This window comes from Lonchura striata, chromosome 1 (genome assembly GCF_046129695.1).
Source record: "Lonchura striata isolate bLonStr1 chromosome 1, bLonStr1.mat, whole genome shotgun sequence".
Lineage (NCBI taxonomy): Eukaryota > Metazoa > Chordata > Aves > Passeriformes > Estrildidae > Lonchura > Lonchura striata.
In genome coordinates, this window is record NC_134603.1 from 46346765 (window position 1) to 46374530 (window position 27766).

General features: G+C 37.7%; 1 protein-coding gene across 13 annotated transcripts in view; it reads left to right on the plus strand.

Moving 5' to 3' along the window:
- The window catches only part of ZNF521 (zinc finger protein 521), a 229736-nt gene that overhangs the window by 3323 nt on the left and 198647 nt on the right, over positions 1 to 27766 (plus strand). For 4 of the 13 annotated variants that reach the window (XM_077783929.1, XM_077783921.1, XM_077783937.1 and 1 more), the window contains 3 exons: positions 14317 to 14379; positions 15431 to 15490; positions 21086 to 21265. In XM_077783929.1, the coding sequence (XP_077640055.1) occupies positions 14317 to 14379; positions 15431 to 15490; positions 21086 to 21265 (303 nt within the window). The remainder of the gene's footprint in view (positions 1 to 14316; positions 14380 to 15430; positions 15491 to 21085; positions 21266 to 27766) is intronic. The other 9 variants (XM_077783926.1, XM_077783941.1, XM_021551593.3 and 6 more) reach the window with 4 other exon arrangements.

Genomic DNA, 27766 nt, shown 5'->3' on the forward strand with positions numbered 1-27766 from the left:
AAAGGTGCAGGAAAACTTTAACTGAGGGGTAGTCTTAGACCTCCAAGTATTTAAGTGCAAAGGAATAAAGGTTCAGAATTAATTGGCAAATAGAGGAAATTGTTCTCCTGTTAGACATTGGGTATGTTTCACTAGTGGTGATTTGTTACATGTATTACAGAGAGAAGTTTTGTTTCAAATATCTTCCTCTAAACATCACGCTTAATTTAAAAGAAAATACACAGCTTCCATTTTATGTGAAGGTGTGGGCTTTGCCTTTCTTAGGCACCAGTTAGTTGCCAGAGAATACCTAAAATGAGAAAAAAGCAACATTGTATGTTTCAGATGGAGTAGCTTGGATTTGCTGACAATAAACTACTGACTTGAGAAAACCACTTAATGTTCAGGATGGAGATGATAGAGATTTCTTTGCAGAGTCTTATTTACTATTTTTCAACTAAAACCAGGCAGTAAATCAATCATCATCTGTAATTATTGCTGCAGTAATTACCTTTGGGGAGTAGGTTATCATTCTTGGTGGCCTTTGTTCAAATATCTCTTTCATTTTCCCTGTTTTATTTTTCTTGAATCATGTCAGTTTCTGAGTGGATTAATAGTATTCTGAAAGCAGTCCGATTGTGAGTTTTCTGAAAGGGCTAATAATGCGATTCATCTAAGGAGCTGAAAGATGCTTGCATAGACTAGCATTTAAATTCATGGATCAGAGTTTGCCCATCAATTATTACATCTTCATTTTTAGTGAACAAACAAAAGCTCTAAGTAATGTTGCAAGGAGAATTTCAACTGTACCTCCAGTGCAGCGCTTATTTAAATTCCTGATTTCTTAAGTATTACTGATTTAGTCAGTACAAAATGTAGTTCTACAGATAAAAATAAACAGTATTTTAAATAGCTTATTTGAGAAACTATTCTTTGAATGTATGTAAATGAGTTATTTAAACTCATGAGTGCTGTTTTACATCTAAATAAAATCTGGAGTTACACATTACATTTCCAATTTGTCATGTACTTAGCAACCCTTTCTGGGGGGAAGATATAAGAGATATTTTTGATATGTCTGTCACTTTTGATAACTTAATTTGAAACTTATATCTTAGGGGAATACTGATACAAGGCAGGTAAATACATTAAAACAAAATGACAATTGAGTTTTTCATATTGAATGCACGAAACTAATGTTCATCTGAAAATGGTGGGTGTTAAGAACTAGCTAATGACTAAATTTCTTATATTTCTTGAAAATACACTTTTTTCAATTACCCTGGTTTCTGCTTACATTCCTTTTATATTTTTTTCTCTCTTTCCTTCCTTTTTTTGTTTTTCTTTTTCCCTGTTTTGGTTTCTTGCCAACTTTGGTCTGACTGTCCCCTAGCACTTGGTGAAGATTGCATCTCAGCCTTGGACCAAGGGAAAAAAAAATAGGCATGGCTAACATTAGATAAGCCCCTTATAATTTAAGAATAGTAAAATCTTCTTTCTGAGGAAAAATAAGATTTAATTATTTTCTGTGACAAACACAGTTTTACAAATACACTGCAGGTTTATGGCAAAAAAAAAAGTCTCAAAAGGAAAGTAAATGACAGCTTGTTGAGAAACTGCAATTTGAATATCTTATTTTACTTTAGGAAGGAGGAATTAAAGTTCAACTGACGGGTGCTTTAAGGCAGGGGAAGGATCAGTTACAACAAACTCATCAGTCCTGACCTATATTTCATTCTACTGATTAATTTATCCCATTTCCTTGGCTAGTTTCTGAAAAAAAAAATCTATTAAGTATCATTGACTTGATCAAAATCACCTAATGTGTTTGGTGAGGAAGAGAGGGAGGATAGCTGGAGAAAAGCAGGTGGGGAAAGAGAAGTCAGAGATACGATACTCGTGTACAAGCCCCAAAAGAGGCACTGTGCAAATGAAAGGTATCAAAGAAAAGCAATTGTTATGTATCCTTAAACTCCTGACATGCAGGGGCAGAGCCATTCCCGAAGTAAAACTATGGTAGAGCCCCCTGTGATGAAAAAGCAAGGGAGGGGGGGCAGAGTAGTTCTTGTATGTTGTTTAACTTGGCCATTATGAGTTGTAAACCTTTTTTTGTGACTTGGCATGCTTTGGAGATATCACACTTGGGTTACTGACTGCCTTCCCCCCCTCCTCCTTCCTTTCTGGTTTATGGGGTTTTACTTTTAGGAGGGTTTGAGGTTTTTTTCCTTTGCTCTTACTACCAGCTTTTGATGAGAAAGTTTGTTTAGGAAATATGTCACAAAAATACAATCACGTGCAAAGAAAACTAGGTATTCTTTATACAAAACTGAATGCAGATGTAGTTTTACTAAATGTTAAACACAGGTTTCTCTAAGCTAAAGCCAGGAAATATTCATTACTACGTTCAAAGCCACCCATGAAAAATCACTGAAATGGTAGTTGTTAGATAAGCTAGTACAAGGAAAGTAGTACAGCCTCATGTGTTTAATAGAAGTGCTGATCTCTGATTTCTTTTTGTGGGAAAAAAACTAAACAATCTGTGGTTTTACTTCAAAGTAAATTTTTACTCAATGCAGTTTTGCGTCCTACATGCCAAAATAAAATTACTAAATGTTAGTTCCTAGAAAGATGAGCGGGATACATTTCTTAGTTGTATTTTACATACCCATGCTCTGCTTAAAGGAGGCTTGAAATATATTGCCAAGCCCAGAACATCTCTTGAAGCTGTTCCCTGTTTTTGAGGAAACCTAGGTAATCTGTCCATCTTGAACGAATTTACAACTGCAGATCAATTCATGCAGAGTATCGGTGGACTGAGTAAATGTATCTGTGTTTTAATGGGACCTCTTTCCTCAGCACAGATTCCAAGTGAAAGGATGTTTCTCATGCAGAGGTGCAGGCTATGTGGTACCAAGGAAGGTAGAATAGTAATGGATTAAAAGAAAAATGTTACAAACCAGCAGCAACAGTTCAGAGAGAATTTGACATTCGGATCCCCTTCCAACAGTAGTCTTTACATTTCTCTGTATCTGTCAACTCTTTGAATGTCTGTTTGCAGCCCCAGCCCTCCCTGCCTTCCAAATTGCATGGACTAGACTGAAAAGTCATGGGATTGTCTGCTGATTAGTCTATAATCAATCCAGCATAAACAAAAACAACAATTAGTATTGGCATTATTTCTGTGAACTTGACTTAAAGTTTCAGTATTGTTGGTCCAAAGAACCTTTTCTGAACGGGCTGTTTTCACAAACTGTGTTATTTTGGCATCATCATTTTATAGGGAGGGAACAAAAAATTCATGAGATTCCATTTGGCCTGAAAAGCAAAAACATCTGCTTGATGCATGAGTAAATTGCTGGCTTGTATTTGGCCATCCAAAAAAGGGCAAAAATTAAGATACCGAACATAAAAGAGTACATGAAAAAAAAAAGAAAAAAAAGAAATTACAAAGAGGATTTAAGATTAGCATCATTTTATAATACAGGCTATTTATAGTGTTCTCTTTTGGACTTGACAAAGCATGCCTTTATGTATTAAAGAAATCCGTAACAACAAAAACCATCCCTAACCTTTAGTAATATTCATTGACTTTGGCAATGCATATTGATAGTCTTGATTATCTGCAGGATTACAGTAATGTTGCCCAGTCATTTCTGTGGCCAGCATGAGTTATACTGACCATCATTGTCTGCTGCTTGGGGTTAGGCAAGATTAGAAGTGAGCATCTAAACAGCTACTGGCTGTACTGCTAGTTTCCACAAAGGTGAAACCTTGCGACAAAGATAATATTAAGAGGTTTAGTAAGGCTGCCAATGTGTTTGGATTGGTTTGATTTTGTTTTCCTGAGTTGCTGTTAACTTGTGCAACAAGGGAAGCTGTCAGTATGGAGTCACTTATCTAACATGTGTAAGATAACATTACCCACCATGATCTAAGATCTCTTGAAAGGCTTTATGTTTCCCTATAATTCATTCTGTCTAATTTGCAGCTGGTTTAATAGCTCTCAATTCTTTGTTCTGAAACACGATTCAATATTTTCAAACTTTTGCATTTTGAAAAAAAATCTTCCTTTTGGATAACTGTGTGTGAGGAAAAGATTCAGAAAAACCATTAACATTTTATGTAGACCATATGGATTCCCTATTTTTTTGTGTAAAAGAATTAAAATATGATAATTGGAAGGTTTTTATAGATTGATTAAAATACAGTGTAACTTCCGCTACCCTAAAACAACCTCCTAGAGTCTTTTCCTAGACATGTTTTATAGTTTCCATTGGTTTCTGTAGGGCTGCCTGAACTCAGAATCAGTCCCAGTCAGGGGTTGGGAAAATGCATTATTTCACTTAAATCAGAACTGTGGCATATACGTGTACATATATGTATATATATATATATATATATATATATATATATATATATATATATATATATATATAAATATTTCCCTGAAGGGACAACACCTAGATCTACAAAGAATTAGTTCTATTTGGTGCTGTGAAAATGTGCATGTCTGTTTTCAAATACATTTTGCAGAGTGTTACTACAAAGCATTAAAGTTTTCCAGTTGCTGTCTCTATAAAAGTTGGACAGCACAAGAGAGGCTTTTAAATACTTTAAAATCGTAATGTAACATTTGGCATAGGACTCTGACAAAAGATGGATGTACAAAGACCAAAAGAGGTGGTGAGGTTTGTTTTTGTTTTAAAATTAGACAACTTGGGTTCTATTTCACCTCAAGTATGAGTAATTATGCTAGTTTAGCAATTATTAGAGATGAAAGAAATTCTGTTAGATATGAGTCTCCAAAACTTCAGTAGCTTTAGTTTTAGCCAGGATAATGATCAAGGAGTAGTTAGCCATTTGTCTAGGGACTATTCTGTAGCAAAAAAGATAGGGCTGATCTTGGGGGTATCCTTATTACAACATGTTATAATTAACATTTTCATTCAGCCCTCCTACATTCCAAAAAAATCTGCTTTTTTTTTTCTGTGCACACAGTAGTAAGACTGCACAAAATTGCTCTCTTCCAATGAAGTTTTGAACCAGGACAGTTTTGTCCATGTTTAGAATATTAGTTAACAGTGGTCACGAGCTTTTTTCCCCCATTTCATATTCCTTTGGTTTCATAAACATTTTTTCCCCTCTCTATACTGCATAATTATTAAGAGAAAAGATATAGAAGACATTCCCCCCCCTCCTTTTTAGGATTTAATCTAAGTTAAACATGTCCTTCTGGGCTGTGCACATTTGGGTTTTAGATTTTCCTTTAGCTAGGGTGATGCTGTGCCTGCCATACTGCAACTGTTCTTTGTACAGTTGAATCCGTAGAATATCTACCAGAAGGGTTGTAGGGCTGTTACTTACCAATTCTGCACAATTCAAACCCAATGAAATTTTAGAAATTTTGGGGCCTTGTTTTCATTGTGATCACCCTCTTTTTTTTTTTTTTTTTTTTTTTTTTTTTTTTTTCTCCTTTTTTTTTTTTTTGTTGCTGTGTCATGGGAGTAAGGCAGAGGAGTGGTTTTTCAGTGAGTGATTCGTCTGATACTTTCACTTTTAAATGTAGGTGCAATTAGGTGACATTTTTCTTTGGAAGAGGAGGGATTCTAGTCCTTCAAGATTTCTATCTATCTATCTATCTATCTATCTATCTATCTATCTATCTATCTATCTATCTCAGTATAGTGACATTCCCCTCCTTCTTTATTTAATGTGATATGGGATTACTATAGTTCTTGAAAAATGCAATATCAGTAACTAGCTAGCCTTCTTACAAATTTGGCAGTGCTAGTCCTTCGTTAGACAGCTGGCTGAAGCACAACATCTTTTTGTCCTGAGGAAAAATGGATGGGATGTTGATAGTGAGGATTCTAATGTTTTCTTTCTGCCTCAAATCCATGTTTTGGAGAGCTTATTCTCTCATGCAGAGGCAATAACCTGGAGCATGAATTTTGTCCTTACCTTACACAAAGGCAAAGCCACTCTCCAGTTGCTCACAGAGATGCTCAGTGTTCCACACAAATGTGGAAAAGCTAGAGCACTTCTATATCTAAATGTCCTGGTTGACTGTAAAATAGACTGCTTTTGTGCACAGTCCCTGAAACCTGTTGTACCCTTACTATTTTTATGTTGTGTTTTGCTGGAAAAATATATTTCAAAGAATGAATTCCTTGATAATTGATTTTCTAGTTTCATTTTTCTGTTGTTCACTCTTTTGGTAACATATCAAGTTCAACTTCCATTATTGATTCATTCATTTTTCTGAAGGAAGCTTTAAAAACAAAAAATAAAATAACTGCTCTGTTTCTGGACTGGATGATGTGATATAGTGAGGCAGTGTCCAGGCTATGCTTTAATCAACAAAAACTTTCTCTGGCACTGAATTATGATGGCTGGGTTTTTTTTTTTTTTCCAGACAGAGGCAAGCGACTTTCTAACTTTTGACAGTGGCAGAAGGAAGGAGGAGGGGGTGGGGAAGTTAATTATTTTCCACCTCCAAAGAATACAATTGTGAGGAAGGAACTTTCTGATTCACTGGTTCCAGGACAACAGGATGTCAAGATCCATGCCTGATGTAACGTTTTCACTCTGAAGATGGGAGGAGGAAATGGGTTTGTATTGGCCTCTGTGTGCAGCCACTGACTGGGAAGGGATTGTGTTACGTGACTTATAAAGTGCTAGAACACAGGAAGAGATTTGGTTTGCAATTTCTGGTGAATCTGTTGAGTAGGACACTTGCTTGTCAGATGAAAATGTAAATCAATGAAGAAAGGTCAGAAATCTTTAAGGGAAAAAAGAGGTTTTTTTAAAAAAGGAGGCTTGCATACTGCAAGATGTTGAGTGCTTAGATGCTGTGCTGCTTAGTTTGTAGTTGCCTAGTGGAATAGTCACCTTGCACCAAACTATTGGATTCTTTATACAGCTCACAGGTACTTAGGGGTTTATGAATGTTGTTGAGTAGAAATTATTTCAAGGAACAGTAGGAAAAACTTGGAAATAATAACGTGTCTTAGCTCTTCCCCTATTCTAGATGTGGGTATCTTAGTGCAACAGGGCATAGCAGTCACTTACCTGACTCAGGTTTTGGAGATAAAGATAAAATTTCTTTCCTCCTAGGCTAGAAAGAATTGAGGTGGTGTGCTGCTGCTCTTCCTCTCTCCTTTGCTGAAGAGGGAAAAATCCTTGCTCTGCTGGGATGTGAGAGGCAGTAGTTCTGTTTTGTGCTTTGTCTAAAAGTGTTTTATCTATATCTCACAGGGAGGACATCAGTCATTACACAGCAACTTACTGTCTTATAAGTGTGAGTTGCCCTGTTATTTTTGTCAATGCCGTTCCCCTTTTCAAGAGTCTAATTATTCTTTGGACAAGAGGATGAAAAAGAGTAGGAGACTTAGGGCTCTAATTGCTTGAGTACCTTGAAGAAAAGGGGGAGACCTGCATCCTGGTCTGCCACGTACTTTCTGCTACTTCTGATGAAGTATTTTGGTGCAACTAGAATTAGATTCCACTTATCCCACTTCCTGTGGCAGTGCCCCAGCCACAGGGATAAAAAAATATCATGCTAATTCTTCTTGTTTCTTGTTCAGTGAATATTGTAGATGAAGTATGGTAGCTTCAACAGCAATGAAGGAATGCACATCAAGTCTGAGGGTAAGTGTTCTTTGTTAGGAAGCTTATGACATGAGTACAAATCCTTCTGATAGAAGAGAAAGTTCAGCTGGTGCCACCCACCCCCTGGGTGAGTGATCTAACCAGTGGATGTGAGCAAGAGGGGAAAAGAAAGATGTATTTCAACCCACATATTTTCTGCCACTGTTTTATAGCAACCAGGGAAGGTTATATGAACTCTCAAGAACCAGCCCATAAGGCTGCATCCAAATCCATGGCAGGCAGGAGAATACTCAATCACTCACTATCCAGCTGTGGTGGGGCTTCAGTTTGATTTCAGCACTGAGAAAACCCTGATGGTAAAACCAAAGGTACGGCCTGACCTCAGTGGCATCTGAACAGAACTGCTGACAATTGAGATGCAGCCTCCCCTCACTAGTTTTTTGGCTTCTAAGCTCCTTTGTGGATATAGACCAGATTGCTGTTCTACATGATAGAAAGTCATCTAGAATAGAGTAGACAGTCTGAAGGACCAAAAATTAACTTATAAAACCCTAGTATAGAATAGGAAATCTCTGATAAATTAGGGATATCTCAGTTGAAAGGAGGTAGGTGTTTGGTTTGGTTTGGTTTTTATTGACTCAGATAAATGTATGTCTTTAGGTAATAGAGCTACAGCATGAAGCTGTATTTCAGTTTGGTATTGGAACAATGTCAGACAGCCCAAAGTCCTCAATGTAAGTGTCCCATTTTAGGCACATAAATAAATGATTTAAATTTCAGAGGGTAGGATCATCTACAGTAACCTTTACTGTAAGTCTTCATAGTCCTTCTTTATATCACCTGTCTTCAGACTTGTGTCATGTTGGTTACTTTGAGGTTCTATGATCCATACATCAGTTTGATTCCAATTGCTCTCTCTTGCTGGGTTTAGACTTTTGTAGAAAGTGTTTAATGAATTTCCTTTTTCTAAGCACAGTTGAAAATACAGTCTGTAGAAGCACCAGGAATTTGTATTTGTCTTGTTGAGTAAGAAAGCTGAGGTGATACAGAGCTTCAAGACACTGAGGGGAATAACTCTGAATGTGTTCATGTTAAGTACTGGATTTAGTAATTAGGGTTAAAATTTATCTTAGCCTCCTAAATTCTGTCTTCCCCAAAATGGACTGGCTGCCCACAGCACATTGTCAGGGATGGTGGTGGAGCACTCAGTCTAGGACAGGCAAGACAGCTGAAAGTCCTGACTTTGGTACTAAGAACTGTGTCCTTCTAACTTTGCTAATTCTCGCCTTGGTCCTCAATTTGACTCTGAGATCTATTATAATCTGTTACGTTGCATGGTAGAGAGTCTTAGGGATGACTGAAATTTACTTGAGGTTTATAAAAAGCTCTAAGATTCTTTGGAGAAAAGTACTTTTTATAATACAACCTTATTAGTTTACTTAACAATGGAAATATGAGTATATGTATATGTGGTTTAACCTTTTAAAAGGATGCATGGTTATGGAGGCAAAGTTAGAATTTCATACACGATTAATTAATCTATTACCTCAGCTATCCCGAGAAGGATATCTTCCCTCCCCCTACCCAGCTTTGGGGTTTAGAATTATGCCTCTGCTGCTGGAAAGAGCATCTTATGCCTTTTCTGCACACACTGTTATGTAAAACTGGACGTCTTTAGGCTGTCACATTTGGATACTGTCATCTTTGAGATCAAGTGTTGGAAGAATATCCAAAGGATTTCTTAAGCATAATTTCTTTCCACTTAAGTATATTTATTACTTTTATGTTTATGTGCTGCCTAGGAAAAGACTTTATTTTAGCATAAGAATAATATTTTCCAACCACTGCAGTTTAATTGGGAACTCCTAATTCAGTCATTCTACAAGAAGAACATTAGGGGGAAAGAAAACAAGCTCAGTGTTGGGACAGACTAAAGAGAGGAGTGAAGAATATGAGTGCTGTGAGGGAGTTTGTCTTCTGGAAAAAGCAAATGCAAGAGGAAAGAATGCTTTATATAACAGGAATCTTTTAAGGAAAATAATTTCCAATGTCAAGAGGATATTGTTACCATGCTGGGGGGAATAGAAATAGGAAAAGGGATATGTCACAGCACAAAGGAAAACAAATCAGCCATATACATATTCATGCATATGATTAATTGGACTTTTGTAAAGTTGTAGCTACACACAGGACTGATTTTCAATAGAGTTCTGGAATGTAGATATTTGAAATGTTAATATGCCAATGGATTTCTTTTTCCAATTCTTCCAACACTAAAGTCATTGGGAGGATTTACATTTGACAGTCAGATTAGTAATCTGGCTAGTAGCTGATAGACATGAGTTGATGCTAGATGAATCTGGTCAGAAAACAAGACTTTCTTATTAGCTCTAAACTTTTACGAATGTTAGTTATCTTAAAGGCCATTATGAATAATTCTGAAATGTTTGCTGAATTCCAGAAGTCACCCATTGAATAGCTGCTCTTGTGTGCCACAGTCAGGTGTGAAATCCTGTGCTGGCCTGTGTCAGCCAGAAGGGTTTGAAAGGTGAATCTTAGACACCAGTGGTACCTAGAGAGAGAAGAATGCCGAGGAAGGTGAAGCTTCAGCAGTAGATTCATTGACGCGTGATCCTGAATTTAATACTTCTCTGTAACTTCTTTAATTTCAATTTTGTATCCTGACTGAATCCTTGTGGAGACGTATTTCCACAGCATGTTATTGCAAAGTGTGAAACATCTTTAGAATCCATTGACTTTAATAGAGCTAGAGGATACTCAACGTCCCCTGCAACTGGCTCTTAAATTTGCCTTCTGCTATATGATTAATCTGTCTGCTCATACTTAATATCTACCTGTAGATGGTGGCAGTATGAATGTCCTCTTGGTTTTTATGTGGCCACGAGGAGTAGCAGAGAGATACTTCCAGAAATTACAGTAATTTGTAGATACTGAAATAATGGCACACACGTTTTATTTCTGTTCTGTCTCAGTAACTCAGTAAATTGTGTATTGATTATGCTAATACAGCTAGTGTCTCTATTACTTGTCTGCAGAAATTATTCAAACATGTAGATTGAAGATGCACTTGGCAAAGTTACCATCCTAAGAAAAAGGCTTTTGTGCAAAGATGGCTTTAAATTGAATTACTAATCATATGCTAATGGAAGTTTATAGATCAAGTATTGAATTGTACAAAATGTAAAGTGCAAGGTAAAAATATGTATTCTAAACTTCCTATCCTGACAGTCTTAGTTGCTACATTAGGTTTATTTTCACATCTCTCAAGGAATATGTTTTATGAAGGGATAAATCAATAGCAATCTATTTTTATAGTTTATTTTGGGATATGTAGCTTCTCCTGCTTTGTTTACCAAGCTGAATAGAGGCTCAGGCATTTGGGGCAGTTATTTTTTTTCTTTTTCAAAATTTATTAATCTACCTAGACTAGAAGAAAACCAACTTTTTTCAATTATCTTTTGCTTTTATTTTATTATGGTTTGTAGTAGGTCAGAAACCATAAATCTTGGCCAGAGTTCTCCAAAAGGCTTCCCCTTCAGTGCAAGTATAATTTTCCACAATTCTAATTTTATCCATTTCTTTTCTGTACAAGTTTTTTCCAGGCATCAACCAGAAATTACTTGTGCTCTTCTTTAGGGTGCTAAATCTACAGATTAACTTTTCAGAGGAGGGGAATCCTGCTTACTCTGTAGGATATGAATGAAATTTTGCAAGCTAGAAAATCTGTATATATTTTGTAGCAACTTTAGAAAGCAATCTCCCTCCTTTATGATCTAACCATGACCATCACAGACTAAGCACAAGGGGTGAAATCCTCATTGATCAGCAGGTGTTGCTGTAGAGCAATCAGGAACTTAATTCTAAATTTAGGACCTCTATCAAAATTCCCACAGATTTTCCTCATTGTCTGTCCTTGATGGTTCTACTTGATTTGTTGCATTGGTTGTTTGATTTGTTTTCTTTTGGTTTGTTTTTGTTTAAGCTTTTGGGGGTTTTGTTTGTTTATTTATTATTTCTTTAAAAAGGAATAGCAATAGCTGGTCTCAATGTTGATTGTCAGCAGCCTAAGCATGAAATGTGCTCTGAACTGAAACCAGTATTTGCCTTGGACACTGGCTGTACCAAAGCTGAAATATCCTAACTTTTCACATGGATACAGCTTCAGTTTAGAGATACGTTTTTTTTTAAATAAAATTTTAAAAACTGTTATCTGTCCAACCCACAGATTTTATAATGGGAGATAGAACTGACATGTTGAATTTCTTTTTTCCCTTACTGATATATTTTTAAATTGCTCTCAAGAAGTTTGGTGCCACAGTTGTAGTGATCTACTCTTGTTTTGAAATTTTATTACTTGGGGTTCCTCTTTCTGTTTCTCAGAAGTTGTCCTGAGAAAATGGGTAGTAGGAAATTATCAATTGTTGTTTTAAGGAACAGATGAGTCAACTGAGAAATATTACTACAGCTTACAAAACAGGTGACCCGTGGTCATAAAAATGTAGTTGTAGGGACAAGGAATATTATTGCTTTAGTGACAACATGTATCTAGAAGTTCTGTTCAGCCATAAGGTCACGTATTCATACTGGATTGATAATGTAATATTCTGCTTTCCTGAGGCCTCTCCTTCACTGGTATTCTGGCCTCATTACACAGGATTAATTTTATCTTATGCTAGGATGTGGTATATGCTATAATGGAGGTGACATCTCTGTGTGCAATTACAGTTGTAGGGATATCAATAATTTTGATGTTTGAATTAATAATATTGCATACATGCTACTCTTTTACTTGCATACCATCCTTGTTCATTTTTTACATGCCACGCTCGTGCTAGAAAAAGTGTTTTGGTTTGCAAAATTTAAATCATCCCTTTGTATAGATTCTGTTCAAAGGTGTCTTCCTCTTCTGAAAGAAAACATTGTAGTTAATATTTGAAGGAGGTTAACATTGGTTTCTTGTCATTCTACCTTTCTTAGTTGAGTTTAACAGTGGCCTGAGAGCACTGAAGTTTTCAGAATCTGTTTGTGAAAAGGTGTTAAGTGCTAATGGAGAGCTTATCTGATGCTACCAGCTGTAGCCTACTTAATGTAAGGAATGCCCTTGCAAGTTGGAGGAAGGAACTAACTTAATGCAAAGAAAAATAAGATGCATTTTGTAGGTGACTCGCTAATTCAGTGGGTTCTGTAGAATCACTTTCTTTTTCTTTTTACCATTTTCCCCCCTAAATATGGTTTTATTTTTCCTGACAAATATGTCAGTCTAATTGACTATTATTGAAAAGTCTGTGCCATTGCCTGTTGTGATCTACTTGTTTCTGCTGTGACTGAGAATCCTTAAAGGCATCAGCAAAAGTTTAGAAAAATGCTAACCATAATGCTACCTGCTTTTATACTTGTTTTCTTTTTTAAGTGCAATAAAGACTTAGTGGTCAGCCTTTGTTGAAAGCAAGCCTCAGCTCTCACAGAATTTTCAGATCCCAAAATAGCAGGGAAGTTGTAAAATGTTTGTTTTCACAAGGCATACGCTGCCATGTTTTCATGGTACAAAATTGCATACCTGGAAACAATTAGTTAGGCAGCATCCATGTTTATTTTTTCCATTTTAGGAGCTAAAAATGTTTGGTGTACCTCTCAGTCAGCAATGTGAAGCTGAGTACATTTCACTGTGCAATCACATCTCAGGAGCAGTGAGAGATTCTGGTTCTGCAGCTGGTGGCAGTAGACATTGAGGACGGAACAGCAGAAAAAATTAACTCTTTCATTTTGGTATACACTTTAAAGTGGAGTTCTTGTTTACTTCTCAGCAGGTAGCCACTTGGGAATCAGTTATTGAAAAGTTCACGTTTGAAGACCTCAATTCCATCTTGAAAGTTAAGAAATGGTAGTGTTCTTAAACTGCTTTTTTGAACTGAAAAGGGACATTTATCATGGTTGAGGACAGCAGATACATCCACAACATTTAATAAGGCTGATCAGTAGGTAGCGATGATCAAAGTGAGTTTCCTCTTGAGGGATGGAAGAGTGGACTCATTTCAGTTTTAGAGCTCATTCTTAAGTACATTTTTTTGAAGTCCGTCAGCAGCTAATGATGGACATAAATAGGGTCATATTAGGCTGCTGCACAGGTTTTCCTGGGAATTTTGAGGGGGTCACAATAGATGGCATATATATTTTTTTAAAATTGTATACTAGTTTTATTCATTATTTTTCTTGCTTTATTAATGAAACTTACTTATCTGTGCTACCTTAAAGAAAAATCTTTCTATTTAGCTTAGTTTGCATTTGACCATGCGTTCCCCAAACCTCAGGTTTTTGTGAGCTTTTCCCACTGCTTTCTTTGTCTGACCGGATTCCTTCAGCTGTGAGGGTGCTGGGGTGACTGCTTCAGTGTAACAAAGAAAATCATACAGTATTATTACAGCTGAGGTACTGGTAACATTGTGGCTGCAAAACACAAGTTGAACTCATAAATTAGCTCATAAAATATATTTTGTGAAATACTGGACTGACTGCAGGGCTGGGGAAACTTTTATCAGATCTCTGTAGATGCGAAGAGTTTGCTTGCTAGCCACAGCTCTGGGATAGAGATATAGATTGTTTAGAGTCCTTCAGAGATTGTACTTGACTCTTTCTGATATATGCACTGTATTACAAGTTTCTGGTGTTCTAAGAGTGTCCTTATGAAAACTGGTGTTTTTTTTCTAGAAACTCAGATTTTAGAAACAACCAGTTGTATGAAGCCTTGGGGTTGGCGGAGGAGGAAAAGAGGTACCTGTGGAGTGTGTATATGTATCTCTTCTTTTGCATATATGTCTAGATTTATATGTGACCCCTAAGTGTTGCACTCTCTTGTCCCCAGAACCAGGAAAAATACCTCAAGTTTTTAGACTTTTAATTCAGTTGCATGATTATTTTTTGAGGTCTGAATTCTTGGGAGTGGAAATGCTGCAGAAGTGCAGTCTTTCCCCTTTCAGCTTTTTCCCCTGTGGAGGCAGAATGAATTCTTTTCTCTCTGCTGTTCTCTAACTCAAAGAACTCGGTCTTTGGGAGAATAAAAAGGAAATGGTTCTGCCTTTTAGCTCTTCCCTTACTTTTGCTTTGGGAGAGTCAATCTTACTTAGGCATCATATCAGAATGTAAGAGAACAGCGCTCTCTAATTTTTCAAAGTAGCAACAGAATGGCTCTTGTTAGGTTCACTCACCCAACAAGTTTTGAATAGTGAATCTGACAAGAATTGTATTGTTTTTAGTTCTACCGCTCTGGAAAGCTGTGAGCCAAGGGAAAGATGCTGGCATGGTATATACAGTAAAACAGCATGGGGTTAGTTCTCCTTTGCAAGGCTGTCTGCACTGCTGAGATGTTTGCTACTGAATATAGGATTATTACTATTTTTTAAAGCTTATGTGTGAACTAGCACACACACCTCTCCCATCTGCCAGGAGAAGGCTTTCTCTTATCTGTGTGGAGCAAGCAGAATCCTAAAGCCCATAATTGTTCTCTTATTTAGATCTGTAATCAAATACAGTAAAGTGCATTGAAGACAAATATCCCAGAGGAAATTTGATTTGTTTTTTTAAGACATGAAAAAGATTTGGTCACTCTGCTCTCAGATTTGTAGCTTCCATACAGCAATGTATTCTGTCTTGGTCTGGTCTACACTTTCGCACTTTGCAGTGCAGCTTTTCTTGCCTGTGTTGTGCAAGCATTGCTGGCTTTCAGAACTGAGGCTCATGTAAAGATACTTGAAACACTTCAGCTACCTACCTAACATCTTTTTTTGTTTGTTTTGTTTTTGTTTTGTTTACCTTTTTCTGACAGTAGAAGAAAATGAAACAGAGGACCATCAGGCAGGTGTGGGACACACAGCCGCACAGACTGGTAATGCTGAATTCCTTCATTAGTGCTTGCTTACCATTTGACAACAGTGTGAGGGATTTTGGTATTGGGGTGTTTTAGCAAAGCCTGCACTCTTCTTTCTCTGTCTCAGCTTAGAATGCATTCCTGGGGCTTACAATGGAAAATAACATTCCTCTCCCCTTACCTTTCAGTTTCTGACAATTAGAAATTCTGCCTTTGGTAGGTCAGCTGACTGAAAGTGAGATGCTTCTAAAGTACAGCATGCTTTTATTTTTTTCTTATTTCCTTTTTTGTTAAATTTAATCCTTCTCTACATTCCCATGTAACCACCCTCCCGTCCCCGTGTCTTCCCCCCGCCCCCCCCCCCCCCCCCCCATTTCAGACAGGCTTTATTATTAATTTCATTTAAACTATTTCTGTATTTCTAAAACATGTGGATAGGGGTGATTTCTTTAAAGAATGTTTGTATAATTTCTTGACAGAGATTAATTAAGGGCTCTTTACTTTTAATAAGTGAGATTGGTTGGACAAAACTGTTGTTTGAGTCAGGATCACAGAGAAAAGTATTGTTAACAATCATGAAGAAATAATTGTTAATTCCCCAAAACAACAAGGGCTTCTTTATTCTCTAACATGGTTGGAGAAAGCAAGAAATAATTTGTTTCTGTCTTTGGTACTGGTTTCACAGAGTTTTATCTGAAGAGAAGGACCAACTCATCTGCATAGTCTTATTAATTCAGCTGAGGTCACCTTTTGGAGTAAGGGCTGGCTCCTTAAGGATATTCCTAGAAGGCTAGTCTTGTCTGAATACGTGTAGGTAATCTGTTTGAGAACAGTTGGAGTTATTCCTCTTATGAAGGTGAAGAATGCAGTTAATTTTTTCTTCAGCTTTATAATTTCTGTGTGTGTCCTGTGTGGGTTTGTGTTTGGTGCCTTTTATAGGTTCTAATGGCTTTGTGCATAAAGTAGATTGTTTGAAGAGAGTAAATAAAAGCGAGGGAGTTCTTTGCCTTTTTAATAGAAAATTTCTTCAGCTCTTTTCAGCGTACACGTGTCTCCATTTAACTATCTGCAAATTCTTGAACAAAGCAAACTTGTCCTGCTGTAGAAATGAAGTTGAAAAATAGGCAACTGCAAAACCAGAGATCAGTGTCAAGGGATGGTGGCTCATCTGCCTTTTTTTTTCTTAAAATATTTCTCAGGACTAGCATTGCTAGTTCTTTATTTACCATCATGTCCTGTGTTGTTCTCTGTTTCTTTCTAGGCAGGATTTGGCATTCTGTTTTTCTCCACAGCAAGAATGCAGTGCCAATATTAAAAACAAAAAACCTGATAGAGCAAGCAGTACAGAAGGCCTGCACTGTGTACACACTGCCAGAAGTTTTTATAGTAATACTTTGTATCTAAGCTCTGGCTCTAACCATTAAATGTGCTTTTTATAGAGTACCAAGTTATAATGTAGTGCAGCCACGGCATATTAATCTTACTGCAGAGATTTAATGAGGCAGTTGTTTTGCGATGGACACTATTGGGAGCAGAGAGCGACAGAGTTTTACTTTACCACTGAGCTGAAGAAATATTCCTTGCCTGGTAATAATTATAACCACATGATCTAAGTTTTCCTTTCTTTTGCCAGCACTTTTCCATGCAGAAGTGGCTTGGAAGGAGGTCTACTGCAAGGCAGTGAAATAGGTTGGAAAGGAGGCTGTTTTCTTGGTAGTTTGATGTTTTAGTTGGGATTATCTATGGATCCTTGCAGCATAGGCAGAAATATGTAAGATGAGTTTCAAGAATACAGACAGTCTTTGCCAGTCCACTGAGATGACTTTTAGATATTCATTACTTTTACTTGACTTTTATATGGGTTATAAAAAGTAAATGTGGTGAAACCTCATTTTTACATGGGCAGAATAGAATTTCTGCTGGTTGGCCTTAAACCGCTCCCATACTTGAAATTAATTGAAGTCCATGGCTTTATTGCCTCCAACACTTTTAAACCAATGCAATTTTTCATTTTCCCCGAAGTTGCAGTTTTATTAGACCAAGTTACAGCAATAACATCCCTTATGAGAAGGAGGAAGAAGGGAAGGGGGGAACCACCTGCCAGGGAACATAATAATGAGAAAATCATGCTTCTTTTAATTTCCATTTATAAATAATGTTAACATAACCAGGAAGAGAAGACAACTGTTCTTTCTCTTATTTTTTTTTAAGTGCCTTAATAGGCAGAATTTATTTCTCTTCCAAAAAAGTAACTTTCATTCATTTTTACACTAGATAATTTCCAATGGTATCTGAAGGTGGAGAGGATGCGTGTATATTGTTGCTGATGGGTATTGAAAAATTTCAGTTGGTGCACGAGCAGCCTCCAAAATAGGCCAGAGAAGCCTCTGGAAATCACAGTGGTATTTGCAGATGTTGGGAAAAGTAATTTTACTATGAATACCACCTTATTGAGGGAATTGTGGTTGTGATTGTTGCAGATACTGTGGAGAAGGAAATGTGGGAGGTGAATGACATTTGCCTTGAAGCCTATATGTGAGCCTGAGCTTTGAACAAGAGGTTAAGGAGAAAGTACAGATGAATGCATATTGCATTTATAAAATATTTTATTCTAGTCTTCCAAAAGAGCTGCTCAAATAAGGCAGCTTATCCTCAATTTAAGTAACTATTTATGGTTAGACCAGCTCTTGATGGAAGACATTTGTTGTTGAAAAATAAACACCTATCTATTCACAAAACCTCCAAATGATATTTGCTCTCCTTAAACATCTTTTTATTTTGATGGTGACATCTCTTCACAGAAGCAGATCACAGTGGAAATACATTCATTGAGAGGGGCTGAGACTGCCAGAACTCATTTCACAAAGCTGTCATAGGCTAAACTCGAACCTAGGTCCCAGAGGGTCCCACTTAAGTGTTGACCTAAAAACAAATGTGCCAGTTGGCTAGAGCATGTATTCTAAAGTTGCAGCAGAAGGGAATAAGCTTAACTGACTTCTGTCCCCACAGAATTTATATCTGCAAATGCAGAAGGAGAAGCAAAACATTATTAGTCTTAAAATGATTCTAATTTTAATAACTGGTCGCTAAGTATGAAGCTTTAAATTGAGTGATCCTTTAGGCTTTTGTGCACTAAGGGGTGCATGTGTAGCTAGGTTTGTGTATGTGTTGCTGAATTCCTGTGAAATGCAAGTGTTTCTGAATAGTGAGTCTCGAGAATTCCCTCCCCTCCCTTTTCTTTCCTTCAGCACTGTACTTAGAGCAGAGTCAGACACTACCCTTATTTTAAAACAAACAGGTCTGTAAACTTTATGTGCAGCATTTAAATAGTCATGTTAAAATTCAGACCTAGTGCCCACATTTCCCTGAGTGCTGTCAATTTTATGAGATGAAACTGGGAGCTTGAGCTGAACAACTAGTAGTATGCAGTGTGCACGTGCTGGCTTCCAACAAGTGTTTAATGATGTTGGGGTCAGTTTGCAACAGTTAAGACAATTATTTCATTTTCTGAACTGTTTAGAACCTGGAGATCTCCTAGCTGTTTTTATTAATCTTTCTAACTATTTTGGAAAATGAAGCAGCAATGGATGTTATTAGATTTAGAATATTTAGTAATGTCTAAAATGCTATAAAATTTTTTATAATTAGCATACCTTTTTTGGTAAATTTGCAGACTACTTTTATATTTGGAAGTATCTGTCCAAGTGGAAATTTCCACTCTTGAAAGAACCTTGTGGATGTAATTTGTCATGTAAGGACTCAGTGTATAGACAGGGCTTTTGCACAGCAAATGTATTTTTGCTTTCAGAACATGTTTTTTATTTTTAAAAAATAATCTGTTTTCTCTCTGTAATGTAATTCCCTTAAAAATAAATACTGCCCTTTACCCCTGTCAAAGAAATTCCTCGGTTTTGATCACAAGCCACATGGCATGAGAAAGACTTCCTGACATGGGTCATTTCCAGTTTCTGCTTGCGGGTCCATCTGTGTTTGCACAGTTGAAGGGCAGGGTGTAGCAGTATGGACCAAAGGATACAGAGAGATGATGAGAGCTCTGACCTTGATTGTGGGCAGCAAGAAATACAGGAATGGCTGTGCCCAGATGACTGTAGGGTTCTGAGAGTGGATGTGAGTGGTTTATAGTGGAATTGCCTTCCTGCTCTTCTTCACACACCACTCTACAGCTGATATGAATGTAATGTTGGCACGTTCTAGTTTCTCTTCTTCCAAGGAGTTGTGCAGGATCCTAATCAAATTCAAGGCTAAATAAGGTGTGTTCACAGATACCACATCTCTGTTCCCCTGGCCACGGAGCCTACTCCTGGTCACTCACCTGCTTAGAAAGAGTGTAACATCTTAAAATGTACTTGCACAATAGCCTATTATTGAGTTCATCCTTGTTTTCTAAAATGACTTGTTTCAGTCTCAGCTCTCTCAAATATCTAAAAGTAAAGATGAAGCAGCCAAAGCAGAAAAGGGAAAAGTAGTGAAACACTTGCATTCCTTTTGCTGGAATGTGCACAACCATTTTTCTTCTGCATTTCACTTGTTGTACTGTGGTTCCCAAGGAAAAACAAAGTTAAGTGCCAGCTTGCTTTATTAGGACAGACAGATTGTTTTATTTCTGTCTTTGAGGGACGCTTTTAATAAAATGGGCAAAAAGTCAGGAGTAGTTAAAGCTACTGTGTTCCTCCTCAGAGGAGGAAGAAAAGTTCTAGGCTACTCATTATCTCACTGAGCTGGTCATCTGCAGAACTGAGGCAGTGCAGTGAGCTGTGAGATGTCTCTGCACACATGGGTCGTTGATGAGGCTGCACATTTCTTCCAGTTAGAAGCTTCAGCTGGGCTCAGGACTGCTGATCTGAGGCTTGAGCTATCCTGTTATCCCCCAAGTGCCTGTTATTATGTCAAACAGGCAAAGCTTTCTCTGTTCACTCTATAGCTTCTATACAAGAGTAGTTAGTTTCCAGTTTTCCATAATCTGGCAAACACAAGATCTTGATGAGCACTGTCTTTAATTCATACACGAGTTCAGAGCATGAGTAGCATTTTGACCCAGGGTATAAGCTTTTCAAGGCTTTGTTTGTGTCAAATAGTGTGGTAATTTAGTATTGCAGTGGGTTGTAAAATCAAGATTAATTTCATGTTTATGTAAATCAAATTTGTTAGTCTCTTAATTCTGGTAATTTCCTGTGAAACGCTGTAGTTAACAGTGAAAAGAAGTTCCTGCACACTCATTGATCTGATTTTTCTTTTCATTGAAAAACTAATTGCATAGGTGGTTTATCCTTTCTTACGATGATCAAAACAGCTTCAATAGCTGTGATAAAATTGACAATTCTAACACTGAAGCATGGAAGAATAGCCTGACTGAGAAACAGAGCTGCATTTGTGGGAGTAGAAGGAAGATTTGCTTTTCATTGAGAGTAGAAAAAAATGAAAGAAAAAAACCCTCTCCTGCTTATTTAGCAATAAATTCTACAGTGTGCTGCAGGCTCATGCCAAATAGTTTTCTTCATATCATTAGCACAACAGCCTATTTTGATTTTTTTTCTTCTTGAATGTTCTCTTCTTACACATCACAGTCACATCACAGTCTTGATTTTCTTTCAGACCCTAACTGTAAACTAGAAGACAAGGCAGAAGATGGAGATGTGCTAGACTGTAAGAAAAGGCCGGATGAAGGGGAGGAGTTAGAAGAAGAAGCTGTGCACAGCTGTGACAGCTGCCTCCAGGTGTTTGAGTCACTGAGCGATATCACAGAACACAAGATTAATCAATGTCAACTGACAGGTAAACAATACTTATCACTTTGTGACTCTGTGCACTGCTCTATTTCTGATTCCCATCCTCTGCTTCTGATACCCCTCCTTTTTCAGTTATTTTTTTCCTGCACTTGAATGCTTGATTGAGACCTTTATAAACAGATTTTGGGACAGGATTATGCTGCAAATGGAGCATTTTAAATTTCCTTAATACCAAAGGATATATGACTGTTGTGTGTGTTTTCTAGATGCATATAGTACAGCTTTCTATGGTTTGCCTCTACATGTATTTTGCTAGGTCATTTGTAAATTCAGAGGGCATTTTTAAGTGGGGCTTAAGTGGCATAATGTCACATAATGAATGAATTTGTACAATGGCTTGTTGTAGATTGAGCTGGATGTTGTGTTACTCTAATCTGTTAAATACAAATGACTGTACATGATCAGTAACTGAAAGTTGAGAGGAATTAAGCAAATTGTTAAAGGGGAAAATAAGATCTTGGCTTCGGTGAAGGGGCAGAACTGAGTGCTGATCAGATACTACTGAACTGAGTAGAGCTGTTTGAATGGACCTGTCTAGCACCTAGATTCCTCATTGAAATTATTGTAGACCGCCCCCTAACTGGGAACACCATGTGAAATCAGCTAAATTTAAATATAGTAGGTTTTTTGAAAGGTACACACTGTAGGTCTAAACAGGCTCAGTGTCAAGAGAAAGGCACTTATATTTTTAATTAGTGATTTATTTTTAGCCTGTACCCTGTAAAATGTACTTTTTGTTAAAAACCTTTATTTATTGTGACTTTGCAAGTGAGAATATTCCCTTTCCATTTAGAAAGTATCTGTGTGTGCTTATGTTTGGAGAGCTTCCTGAATTTTGGTTCCAATAGGTCCATAGGCTAAGCCTTGTCAGAATGAGACATAAAAGTCAGATAGCAGTACCACTCTTGAGATTGAAAAGATGACGAGCAGAAGAGGAATAAGTGGGAAAGAGTAGAAAAAGGTTGAGGAAGTAATGTGGATCTGTCAAATGATTTTAATCCTCACTTCAAATTATGGAAGATGAAAATCTGCTGCCACAAGAAGTATTTACTTTTATTAATATATTGCTTTGCCTTTTCTTGCCTGTAAAATGTATTTCTGACTTGAGATACAATCAATTCAATCATTTTCTAATCACTCCTACAAACTTCCAGAATGTATTTTTCTACAGTGCTCATGATTTCTGGCAGTATGGATATGCTCTCTTGACTTTAAATAACTTAAACATTTTTCTCTTGTTTTCTTTATACTTCTTTCTTTTTCTCTTTCTGTGTTGAAAATTAGTGGCTTAACTTGTCTCTTCCTTTCCTCTCCAAGAAAGCACACACCCTTCCTGAGTCCCCTGGCCCTCCCCTTCACTGTCTCAGATCCCATTTATTCATCCCTGTGGGTTTTTTACCTTGTTCTGATACAGCTGTCTCTCCTTTCTGGTTAGTTAGTTGCTGCCCCCTTCTACCAAGTGTTTTCTCTGATTTAAAGCTGCAAGCAGAATGCATTGAGCAGTGCTTGCATAGTTGGGTTAAGAAACTGAAGAAAAGCAGGTGAGGGGAGCAGTAAATAGGAAGAATCCTGGACCACTGCTCTTGAACACAGCAGTTCTTGCTGAGAGCTGTGCTGCTAAATGAGAGAAAATAAAGGTGCTGGATTAATCAAGCTGAGGTGCATGTGTGAAGGTAGGAATACCCATACGATAGCAGAGGATGGGGAAATAAGAATAAATCTTGAAGAAAATTAAGTTCCTAAAAATATCTTTGCCTCTCTTTCAAGGAAACTTGTGATAGTGAATGGGTAGAGACCAGGCTGTTTGAAAGCTAAGTGAACAAAAACTGAAACTACACACCCTTCTGAGTACAAAGTTGACAAAAAGCCAACTGTCCTCTGTTTCTAAATATAAATGACCTAAATACACCCTTAGCGTTGAAAAGGGGGCCTGAATGACGTGGCTGAAGTTGAGGATTTCTTCTTAAGCAAAATAATATTACAGTTGTTAGTGAGGTAGATTCAATGCAGGGTCCTAGGGTGCATGTGTGACCTCACACTAGGGACACATTATTCAAAACAACCTCATTGGATGAGATTATTCCTAGATAATCTGTGACAAACAGTTGACAGAAAGAAGCCTTTCTTTTCTGAAACACAATATATATTTGACAAAAATAAGGTTTGCTTATAGCATTGTAGTAAAACTCCCTGGACTCTTGTCTTTCTCTTCCACAAGCACCTTTGGGTGCCATGCTCAAAGATTTTTTAAAAGCAAGTGTTATCAAGAAGGGCTGGTTGTGCCTTCCCTTTCTCATTACAGTCCCCTGGTGCAACAGGGTCTTATACAGTTGTCTGGTTGTCTCATTTTGGAGGAGTCCCACTGAAATTAGGAGACACTCTTAAGGTGACTACTAATAAGTCTGTCACTAAGTTGTTAATGAAAGGCAAGAGGTTTAAAAAAAATTTACTTTTTTCCTACTGTATTCTGCTGTTTGGATCAACTATGTCCTCTCTAGAGGAGGGCAGAGTGTATCATCTATTTTGATGAGATTTTTCCAGTCTTAATCTCAGGCATTATGTAAAAATGCCAGGGCATCATCCTCTGGATGCCACATTTAAGTTACAAAGCCCTCCAAACTCTTTTCTTTAGATGGCTGAGCCAGCTGCTGCAGCTTTTCTGGATTCTACTGAGCTTCACTGAGATGCTCTGTGAGATGCATAGGGAACAACACTGAGAATTTACGAACTGTGCACGTCAATCCAGTTGTATGGTCTTTTTCCATTTAGTTATATTGGGTAAAATCAACAATTATGTTGATGGAACAAATAGGATGAAAAAACAATGGTTTAAGGCACATTTACCCTCTAGTAAAACCCTGAATATGAAACACTACATTTGAGTGTCACAGTGTTTTGACTGCCCCTAGTTCTACCAACCTTGTAACATGCTTGAGAATCGGGCCTGCCACTTAAGGTGCTCTAATTGATATTTGAGCTTCTAGTTTTTTGTATTTGAAGATATCAGATGTGTTTCTCTGAAGTTTTGACAGTTCAGTGGAAGGAGTAAATTGTTTTATTAAATCTTTATTTTGTACTCTCAACCAAGGATTGGAATGAGGGGAAGAGAGCTGGTTTATTAAACAGTGCTCCCAATCTCTCAAAGTGTCAGTCACCCCCACCTATTCAGAGGACAGTGGAAGATGAGAGTTACTCACAACTCTGTGAGATTCAGGTCTCAGGATCTTGAATTGATGCTCTCTTGCAGATTTTTTTCAAAGGAGGAGAAAAAAGTCCTCCCCAACTGGTTCCTTTCTGTAATCTGTTGTTTGAATGTTCTTTTTTCTGGAGGAGGGCATAGCTGCTCTTTCATCCTAATATGTGTGCTATTGATCTTTTCAATTTGGGTCTGATCCAGTGTCCATTGAAGTCAGTGAAAAGATTCCCATTGACTTCAGTGAGGGATGGAACAGGCCCTTCATGAGCTATTTAGTAATATTTTTTGCTATCATCTGAAATTCTTGAACTGAAGCTTTCTCTGAAAAGGTGATGATTTATTTATGTTAATTGCTGACAATTCCTGTGATGTTTGTGGAATACAGATAATGGATAAATGGGGGGAAAAGTTCCAAAAAATTTTTTGTGATACTTGTAACCAAGGATAGGTAAGATGCTGAGCTATATTCATTTAGTCAATACAAAAGATTGGCAATAAAAATATGGATTTAATAGTGCTTCTCTCTGCTCTCTGATGTTAATGCTTTTCACACTGTATTCTTCCTGAAGCATTTAATTTAATAACTCAAGCCACTTGCACATTGTCATCCTCTATAATGTGTTTATAAGCAAAGGGTCCAATTAGCATGGCTATGAGCCTGATGTCTTTCTAGTATATGTCAGTTTGGGTCTCACTGGAGAAATTTGAATGCAGGATCAGACATGGTCCTCTACTGAGAAACCCTCAACTGCATCTTCTCTTCTCTTCTGCCACTAGGAAAGGACACTTAACCTTTTGCCTTGCTGCCATATATGCTGTTGGTAGGACACAATGTGTCAGACACGTGTTTTTATTTTCTCCAGCTTGATTTATAATCCCTTTTCCCTGCACAGTGCTTTGTGCTGTTTATTTTCCCTTTCAGTCCTCAGGGATCCTGCTTTATGAAGTCTCCCATGTCTGTGTGAGACCTTCCTTTCCACTGGCTGGCTCCGTGCACAGAGGTATCCAGCTCAAGCTTCTAGACCCTGTAGGTCAATTTGGCATCAGAAATCTCAGCCATAACCTGAGTAATACTAGAACAAGAAGCATAAACATGCAGTGAACAATCTAGTTGGCCGAGTGGCTGAATAACTCAGCAGAAGTGGACATGCTGGCACACAATCTGCCATTCTCCACCTGAGCATGAATAGACACAGTGCATGTTACAGGACTTCCCTACTCGCTCTGTTGGCCTCACAGTCTACAAAACTTGCCTGAAAGCAGGCTACTGAATCATATACAGTTGTAGCTTCAACGCTAAGGGTGTCCTGAGGGAAAATACGTTAGGTATTTCTCCACTGGGAATCTTTATTGTACCTTTAGGTGGTTAGGTAGACTCCATCTTATGCTTTGGGCTCTGCCTTAGTTCTAGAGCTCTGACAGGTTGAGTAAGTATGTCAGGTAGAGCTGATAGCCATTCCTGTTATCACCTAAGCTGTTTGTGATGTTGAAAAGGTTACTAGTCATAGCTGTGTGTATCCCCTGCCAATGAAAAGATGCAGTCCTGCTCTCTAGCCTTGCTCAGAGATTCCTCTCTGATGCCCTCTGAAAAGAGTTCCAGAACTGTATTAGGGGTCCGTTGTTCCGAGCGCTGGTCTCCATCAGCACTGGAGTATTACAAGGGTGGAATAAGTCCTAGATAAGTCAGTATTTCTAATTATGACCAAAATTAATTTTCGTCATCATCCTGAGAAACACTTTCGTGTTTACATATGAGAGCTTGTGGTACCTAACAGATTCACAGACAGCATGCACTGTGAGTGATCAGGGACTTAGCAAACAGGAGGCAATGGAGATTCCACTGGAGATTCCACTTTTCTTCCTAGTGTCTTTCATATTTCTGAATGAGTTGGCAATGCCAAGACCATCTTCTTCACTAGAATACTTGAAAACTTTCCAGGGGATTTTGTCCCAAAGGATGTATGCTGTGCACAGTGAGACCACGAGACAAATCTTGTGAACACTTGGTGTTACCATGCTTTGATATCCTACCTAGAATAAAAGAATCCTGCCTGCTAGCAAAAGAATCCTGGCCAAATATATTGCATTTCTTGTCATTACTTTTTCAGTTTCCACTACATGTGTGGAGAAAAGATACATGGCTATACTCCTTGGTCATTTCAGCATCACAGAAAAAAATCAGAGCTTGATCAAAGTGTTTCTGAGGACAAGAACCCTAAGAAGTTAAGTATATGATGCACCAAAAGCATATTCATCTGCTTCATTGCAGTTGGTGGCACACTGCCAAGCACTGTTTGCCAAGTACAGTTACTTCACTTGAGAGAGCCATTCTGTTTCTCTAGAGAATTCCTGCACCAAGGACTGCATATGGATTTTACATTAAATAGTTATTGAATAAAAGACAAACAGTGTTTGGACTGGGGACTTGAGCTCAGGCCTCTCTTTCCTTTGCTGTATTAGAGAGACATACTTCCACTTTTCCATTTGATTCAAACCACAAACTTCTAACTTCTTTTCTACAACATGATATTCTGTTTGACAGATAGTGGAAAGCAGATGCTTATCTCCAGTTTCTTGTCCCAGCCAACCACATTTGCAATTTGTAATTTGTAGCCTCACATCCTTTCATTATTTTTTGGTCCAGGACCTGTATCTGCAACTCCAAATCCTTGATATTTGGGGCAGAAGGGGAATAGGGTGGTAATTACAGCTTCTGCCTCCGAAGATTTAAATTTTGAATTCAAAGAGCAATGTAAAGCTTCTTACTGAACGTGGATGGAAGATTTATATGCAGTATTGAATGGCCAAGGCTATACAGAGTCTGCCATACAGAAGTTCATATGCAAAACTTCATTCTTCTATCGAGGATAGATGAAGGTCTTGATAATGGTGTACCTAGATTTTTGTATCAAAACTCTGTGAAAATTATTCTTAGATATGGAGGGAACTTGTATACACTGCAGCTGGAAGCTGTGAAAGTAGAAAGCACAGCCTTCTGACTGTTGTTCAAAATCCCTGTGCTTATCTTGAGGATCCATGATGAACAGCCAACATGAGCAAGGAGGCATAAACCTCTTCCCTTTTGCTTGGAAACCATTAATCTCTGCTCTTGAGATTGTTAATCAGTCATGAAACCAGTAGATCTTCGTCTCCTGGGTGTTTTAAAAGCAGCCTGTAGCACTTCCTGAGTTGTCTGTCAGTGACCCCCTGTAATAGAAAGCAGCTGATGGTCTGTATTATGGAACTGTTATTTTTGACTTGGGGGACCCCTGTAGCAAACCTGTTTGTGAG